We start from the raw sequence: 8,441 nt of genomic DNA, 5'->3' as shown, positions 1-8,441 counted from the left end.
AACATTCACCATGCCGTTCGTGAAAAATAATGCATATAATGCACGAACTAACATCACAATTTACATAATATTTTAACACAGTTACAGTCAACCTGTAGTAAAAGTGGTCTTACACGGCGCTACATTCTCCGATCTATCAATTAAAATATTTAACAAAATGTTAATTATCGGTGATAGCTGCACCGGTCCTTTCCTTGGGGTGAAGCTATATAATGTATACTACGGTTTAGTAGCCGTGTACAGACTGAACTGACAGCAGACGCCAGATTATCAAGCAATATGGTATTGACGCATAGAGGAACCCTTAGGCCTAAAAAAAATTCTTTGTTTCCGGTAACATGCTCAAAAAAATTAGGGTAGGTAGGTCGGAAAAATTTTTCTTTTTGGAATTTTTTTTTAAGGGAGACTTTTCGGAAATTATTTTTTTGTCAAGAAATGATTACAAATAAGGGGGTTATGCCTTTAGAGCATCAGTAAGTTGATTTCTAACATCACTGGTCATGTTTAAAGCATAAAAAGTGCAGTTTTACATCTTTTTGTTAAAAAGTTGAAAAAAATATTCTCCAAGGCCATAAAAAACATTTAGGGTCGGGCCAAAAATTTAGGGTAGGTCGGGATACCGGAAACAAACAATTTTTTTTTACGCCTTATAGGGTCCAAAAACTATAGTTCAGATGGTACGTCTACATTCATTAAACCTTTGTTCTAAACTGATTACCGGACGCCTACAAAACCCCTGGAGGACAGACTTTGGCGTCCTGTTACTGGACGGCTAGACACTTCCTTTAAATTAACATAATTATATCATACTAAGTAACTGAAAAAGAAAAAAAAAGAAACAGTGTTTTAACTGATGCGGCATAGGAGGAAATAAATTTAAATACACACCGTTGGTATTCATCTTACAAAATTTAAAAAATACAGAAATGCTCTTTCAGGGATGCCACTTAGTTGAGAAAATGAAATTCCCTGACTAAACCATACTTTTCCCTGACCAGTACCACCATATTTTTTCGGCCTTCTCCTCCCCTAAAGCCGCCCAATCCATCCTTTTATATTTATTTTGTTTCAGATAGGCCTATAACAAATTCATTAACAGTCATCAAAATTCCAAAGTTAACATAACAACAAAATTGATTCAAACACAAAAGACTGTCGTACTAAGTAACCAGTGAACATTTTAAACATCGACCCAGAATTTCATTTTTCCCTTACTTTTCTAAATATTGTTTTTCACTGACTATTATCAAGATTTCCCTGACAATTCACTGACCTTGAAAAAATCATGTTTCCCTGACTTTTCAAGGCAAGTGGCAACTCTTGTCTTTGCTACCGGTGAATCGGGGGAAATTATGTAATTTTCAGCCTCAAGTACAACGTGACTTCTTTGACCAAAGTGCTGACCACAATCATCCTACGAACAATGATGCCTGGACGCATATATTATCCAATGACTGATCGGATGCCGGTTAAGTCAGATGTCAATGTGAGCTTGACCTTTGATGCAGTGATCCTGAAAACAAGATACCATCCACATTTTTCAGCTCAATGTCACTGATACCTTCACATTTGACATACCTACCTCAAAACTACAGGATTCAGCTAGAGACCGCCGTTGTTATAAGCATTCTTCAGTTACCGACCGAAAGTGTTTTTAATCTTACGGACATTGCGACAGACCCTTCACTACACCCACTGCACACGCCCCACATCCCCTCAAGAAAAAGGAGTCATCCAAAGACTATGGGCAACCACCCTATGAAGTTTGGTAGCTAAACACCCATTCGTTTTTCATGATCAGAAACTCTTTTCAGCCTTAAGGTCACCATAACCTTGACCTCCTAACTCTTTTTACAATAGAGTTCATCTTAATTATGATCGCTAATTACCCTATGGAGTCTGGTGAATGCAAGCCAAAGTGTTCTTCACTAACTGTTGTCAGCCTCAAGGTCACTGTGAACATCACATTAGGTTTACAGATTTCCAGAATAACGATGGTAATCTATTGACAACAGACAATCATCTTGCATGTTTGACACCTACAGGCCTAAGTATTCTCCAGTTAATAATCAGATACAGTTGTTCGTCTCATTGATCTTTGCCTCAAAAGATTATGGGTCATAAATATACTAAACACAGGCAATAATCCCACGAAGTCTAATAACTGTAGACCCAAACAGTCTCAGGTTATTAACCCTTACCCTGCTAAATTTCTACAACGAACTGGTCCATCTTTCAATTTGGACAGTACCATTAACTGTTAAAAGGGGTGCTTGCCAAAGATACAGACTGAATGGCGAACATGGTCTACACTGGTCGTAAAGGCAGAATCAATCGTGTTCAGCATGATAAAGGTTAATCTGAAGCCGCTTTTCTACTTCTCGGACCTAGACCTTAACATGTACCTATCCTCAAATCAATTGGGGGTCATCTAATTTCCACAGATAATCATCACATCAAGTACCCTTTTATAGTTTATGCCTGTAGGTCACTGTGATGTTGACCTTGGGATGTCCTAATAATTTATCAATAAAACATACCCAATATCTATCCATTAAACTTCCTGCTAAATTTGCGCTAGTGTTTACTGACATTCATCCAGTTTACAGAAGGAAAATCAATGAAAATTGTCATACTGTATTCCCAGCCTATTACTGACCCAAAAACGATACGGTACTGACCACAAGCAATTAAAGTATACACTGATGTATCCCTAGAACACGAGCTAAACGATCTACCATACTATACCATCTCTTCTTTGAAAAGGGGCATAAATATGTATAACAAAAATATTCATTTAATGTATCCAATCCAAAGAACAAACTAATGAATATTTCTTTTCAGTTTTATTTCATGGATTATAGGTCTATGCATTCATGATAATCAAACATATATTTTTTTCAAAAATGATTGTAACACACATAACAATCTAGCATATTAACACAAAACACATACGTATTATTATTTTACTGCCCATTCCCTGATTTTCACAACGTGAGGGAAGAACCTTCAGTAAGATACAGTTGAGGCAATGTACTCATATTAATTTATAGGCAGAATTCCAGTAGACAGTGCTTTTTAATGAATATCCTGATACTGATATTTAGAAACAAACACATCTAAATGCGCACCACACTGCTCATGTTCATGTAAAATGCAATTATATGATACATGTATATGTACAAACATGAATCAGTATCGTGTAAATAATGAAAAAGTTTAAAGCACTAATTCACTTCAGCACTGCAGAAAATGTGATAGTGGAGCATTTCATTAACAATTATATATGTATCACATGTTTACATGGTTGTTTTTAGGTGATGTGTTTTAAGAACCAAACTAGTTTAACTTACTGTATGTAATGCCCTTACTTCTGCTGTCATCAAACTTTCTTCAGTGACATAAAAAAATCAAATTTATACTATTCAATGGAACAGAGTGTTACCAAATAAAGCTTTCTGTCTAATTTTTTTCTACACCCAAAATTGTAATTTTGATGAAAAAAACAAACCCATGCTCAAAAAGGAGATGTGTCTTCGTTTTAGTGCGAATAATATCAGTGACTGAGAGCACAAAGTATCAGTTATATATGTGATAATGTAAAGTTATCACAGTCCTGGATAAATGTCTGTTCACTATTTGTTCAGTTTATTTCATCACTGGCATGGCAACAGCTGGCTTGGTAACCGTGGCATCCTCGTCTCTCCACATCTGTGTGACAGTCTTCAGTTGAGTGTAGAAGTTGATCCCCTTGGAAAAATTAAACAAACGGTTTAGTAAATCTGGCAATGATCTCTGTATATATAAAGTATATTGTTGGACGAATTTTTAATTGTTATTTATACTACCATATATTTTTGTGTATATTGTAATTTTTTACCCCTGGACTACCCTTGATTCTGTTTCCCATCATAAAATTGTCAACCGTGGCCCAGAGATGACCATAAGGCCTAAAAAAAAATTCTTTGTTTCCGATAACATGCTCAAAAAAATTTAGGGTAAGTAGGTTGGAAAATGTTTTTTTGGGGGGTGGGGTTTTATTGGGACTTCGGAAATTATTTTTGTGTCAAAAATGAATACAAATAAGGGGGTTATGCCTTTATAGCATCAGTAAGTTAATTTCTAACATCAATGACCATGTTTAAAGAATAAAAAAGCGCAGTTTTGAAATCAAAGGCCTGAATGGCCTGAGTCGGCTAATGATTGATGTACTGACAGTATAGTCTACCAGTTTCAGTTTGTTTTTAATTTTTTTCTTAAAATTTCATAACACAGCTCGATATTTACCCAAAATATTATATCCGGATACGATTACACTTTTCTCCAGTTTGAACAATATATTTTACAAATTGTGATGATACGAAGACATTTAGCAGCAATTGGCAGTATCTGACATTGAAGTTTACGGTTAAATTACCTCTTATTTAAGTCTTTTCATAAAAAAGTTATTTCGTTTCGTGAAAGCAGCCAAACATAGACGATTTACTTTCGATTTCAAAAACTACAAGAAAATACAATTTAATGTTTCGCCGATTTGTTTATTTCTCGAAAAATAAGAATTAAAATCATTTTTAATATCAGTGGTAACTGAACAAACCAGTAAGAGCTTCTTCTTCCTATAATTTATCCGTTTACTGACTGCAAAATTCAACCCACGCAAAGTTTATAGAAATCATACGATGCGTGTTTACGTTCAATGTGGGAGAATTAAGGCTGATCGGCTATGTTACCTAACGCATCCAGACGATTCAGATTTTGTTTTTAAAAAAGCATTGTGTGCGTTTCTGTAATTTTATATACGTTTTTATACGCTTAGAAATTATAAGACATGCGTATTTGCATTATTTCTATACGTAATTTACGCTAATACGCATCTTATCTGGAGCCCTGTGGAACTATTTTTTGTCTTTCGCTAGATGTTACCCAAGCTTTGTAAGCCTGCGCAATTCTTAAAATGCACATTTATGCTTAATGAGTTACATTCGAGAATTGCACAATTACAAGTCATAAATATGACAGATTACATCGTATATTGGTCATAGCAAAGGGAATTGACACAACTTAACTTCATTCATGCAGTGAACTGTTTGAAGTTTGAGAAATCTAATGGAACTACATCCCTTCACTGTGTTATTTGGTCCATTTAGAGAATCGTTGGATAGCAAGGACTCGTCAAAAGGCTTTCAGCCTTTAGCCGACTCAAAAAACATTCTCCAAGGCCATAAAAACATTTAGGGTCAGGCCAAAAATTTAGGGTAGGTCCTGATACCGGAAACAAACAATTTTTTTTTTAGGCCTAAAGCTTTATACTGTCTATCAAGAGAATGATCCTGTACTGTGCGGTTTGAATCCCTTGGAAGAAACTTGTTTTCATTTTTCAGACTGTTTTCTTTCTAGAATCTTGGTGAAAACTGACCAAAAAACAACCTTTTTTCCCCTAGGATTTTTGGACGAAATTGGAGTTTATCTTATACACAGGTGCACATCATACAGATTTTTACTGTAATGCAATTTACCAAAATTGCAAATGAAACTAAAACAGTCCCAAGATTTCTAACCAGTACTAACCTGCCATCATTAGTTACTAACAACTCCTCCACATGAAATGAAGGTGAAGGCTGGTCATATTCAAAAACATGCTTTCAATACATGAAAATTCCTCAACTGTAAGAAATATGTATGTCAAAGTTCAAAATGAAAACTATTCATTTCTGCTTTGCTCTTTAAAATACAATCCGGTAATTTAATAGTTCATTCAAGACTACAGTAGACATACTCTTACCTGTTTACCATAGAAGTTTGTATCTCCCATGAAGGAGCCTCGAGATCCGGTGAATGAGAACATAGGCAATGGTACTGGGATAGGCACATTAACACCAACCTACAGATAAAACATACTTATCCTGTGTGTCATATACTGTGTGTCATATACTGTATGTCATATACTGTGTGTCATATACTGTATGTTATATACTGTGTGTCATATACAGTGTGTCATATACTGTGTGTCATACAGTGTATGTCATATACTGTGTGTCATATAGTGTATGTCATATACTGTATGTCATATACTGTGTGTCATATACTGTGTGTCATATACTGTATGTCATATACTGTGTGTCATATACAGTGTGTCATATACTGTGTGTCATATACTGTGTGTCATATACTGTATGTCATATACAGTGTGTCATATACAGTGTGTCATATACTGTGTGTCATATACAGTGTGTCATATACTGTGTGTCATATAGTGTATGTCATATACTGTGTGTCATATACTGTATGTCATATACTGTATATCATATACTGTGTGTCATATACAGTGTGTCATATACAGTGTGTCATATACTGTGTGTCATATACTGTATGTCATTAACTGAAACTCCTTCATACTGGTAATGTTAACAATTGCAATGCTTCTTTTACCTAAAGTAGCATGCAAAGAAGAAGAAAATATTGTAAGATTTGGTATTGTAAAATAAGATAATCATATTTTCACAAGGCTAAAAATTTGTTATATTTAAAATTGAAACCAATTCATGTGTCAGAATATTTGTCATATAAAGCCAACTTGTGAGATTTATACAGCTATTTATAACAATAGCAATACATTAGCGAGTATTAACGTTTTCCCAAATGGCCAGTTAGTGAATACAACTAAAATTAATCCCTTGCAATATTTTTTCATTTTACAGTATTTCTTATTTGTATTATAGTTATTTATGCCCATAGAAAGTTTCAAATGAATATTAAAGACACAGGCATGCAGTGATGGAGATACTGCTCCTTACCTACATAGCAGAATTTGATCATGTTTCCCTGGAAGAAGTCAACAAGGAAAGTTACTGCAATGATGCCAATAAATATTCGAAATAAGCTTAAACATCTTAGATGAGATATAGACAAGAGCACCGCCTTGCGGGTGCTGACGCTCATCTGATTTTTTTTGTGTAATAGAAATATTGTCCTACCCATGATTTTCTAAGTCTAAAAAGGGCCATCATTCTTGCAAAAAGCAGGATAGAGTTATGTTTCTTGATGTACAGTGTCCACTTATGATGGTGAAAAACTGTTGCAAGTTTTAAAGCAATAGCTTTGATAGTTTATGAGAAAAGTTGACTTAAACATAATACTCAACCAAGAAAATGATTTTCTAAGTCCAAAAGGGGCAATAATTATTGCAAAAAGCAGGATGGAGTTACGCTGCTTGCTGTACAGGGTCAGCTTATGATGGTGAACAAGTGTTGCAAGTTTCAAAGCAATAGCTTTGATAGTTTAAGAGAAAAAGTTGACCTAAACATAAAACTTAACCAAGAAATCTGACATTTTCTAAGTCCAAAAGGGGCCATAAATCTTGCAAAAAGCAGGATGGAGTTATGTTTCTTGCTGTACAGGGTCAACTTATGATGGTGAACAAGTGTTGCAAGTTTTAAAGCAATAGCTTTGATAGTTTAGGATAAAAGCTGACCTAAACATAAAACTTAACCAAGAAAACTGATTTTCTCAGTCCAAAAGGGGCAATAAATCTTGCAAAAAGCAAGATGGAGTTATGTTTCTTGCTGTACAGGGTCAGCTTATGATGGTGAACAAGTATTCCAAGTTTCAAAGCAATAGCTTTGACAGTTTGGGAGAAAAGTTGACCTAAACATAAAACTTAACCAAGAAATCTGATATTTTCTAAGTACAAAAGGGCCCATAAATCTTGCAAAAAGCAAGATGGAGTTATGTTTCTTGCTGTACAGGGTCAGCTTATGATGGTGAACAAGTATTCCAAGTTTCAAAGCAATAGCTTTGATAGTTTAGGAGAAAAGCTGACCTAAACATAAAACTTAACCAGGCAACGCCGACGCCGACAACCGCTCAAGTGATGACAATAACTCATCATTTTTTTTCAAAAAATCAGATGAGCTAACAAGAGCTGTCACTATAAGTGACAAATGCCACCGAACATTGATGCCAAGTAATTTTAAAATCCCTTCATCGATGGCAGAGTTATGGACCGGACAAGAAACAGACCATGTTAACCTTTAACATCTAAGTGTGACCTTGACCTTAGAGCTAGGGGTCCGGATCTTGCGCATGACACATCATCTCATGGGAAACATTTATGCCAAGTAATTTCAAAATCCCTTGATGAATGGCAGAGCTATGAACCGGACACAAAACAGACCCTGTTAACCTTTGACTTCTAAGTCTGACCTTGACCTTGGAGCTAGGGGTCTGGGTCTTGCGCATGACACATTGTCTCATTATGGTAAACATTTATGCCAAGTTATTTCAAAATCCCTTCATGGATGGCAGAGTTATTGACCAGACATGAAACAGACCCTGTTAACCTTTGACCTCTAAGTGTGACAACCTTGACCTTGGAGCTAGGGGTCTGGGTCTTGCACATGACACGTCTCATTATGGTGAATATATATGCCAAGTTATTTCAA

General features: G+C 35.4%; 1 protein-coding gene across 2 annotated transcripts in view; it reads right to left on the bottom strand.

Moving 5' to 3' along the window:
- Positions 1-2,831: 2,831 nt before the first annotated feature.
- The window catches only part of LOC123539975 (probable methylmalonate-semialdehyde dehydrogenase [acylating], mitochondrial), a 28,757-nt gene continuing 23,147 nt past the window's right edge, over positions 2,832-8,441 (bottom strand). For both annotated transcript variants that reach the window (XM_045324761.2, XM_053546341.1), the window contains exons 14-15: positions 5,783-5,881; positions 2,832-3,750 (exon numbers count right to left, since the gene is read on the bottom strand). In XM_045324761.2, the coding sequence (XP_045180696.2) occupies positions 3,649-3,750; positions 5,783-5,881 (201 nt within the window). In that variant the 3' untranslated portion in view covers positions 2,832-3,648. The remainder of the gene's footprint in view (positions 3,751-5,782; positions 5,882-8,441) is intronic.

This window comes from Mercenaria mercenaria, chromosome 1, assembly GCF_021730395.1.
Source record: "Mercenaria mercenaria strain notata chromosome 1, MADL_Memer_1, whole genome shotgun sequence".
Lineage (NCBI taxonomy): Eukaryota > Metazoa > Mollusca > Bivalvia > Venerida > Veneridae > Mercenaria > Mercenaria mercenaria.
This window is presented reverse-complemented; position numbering and strand designations above follow the sequence as displayed.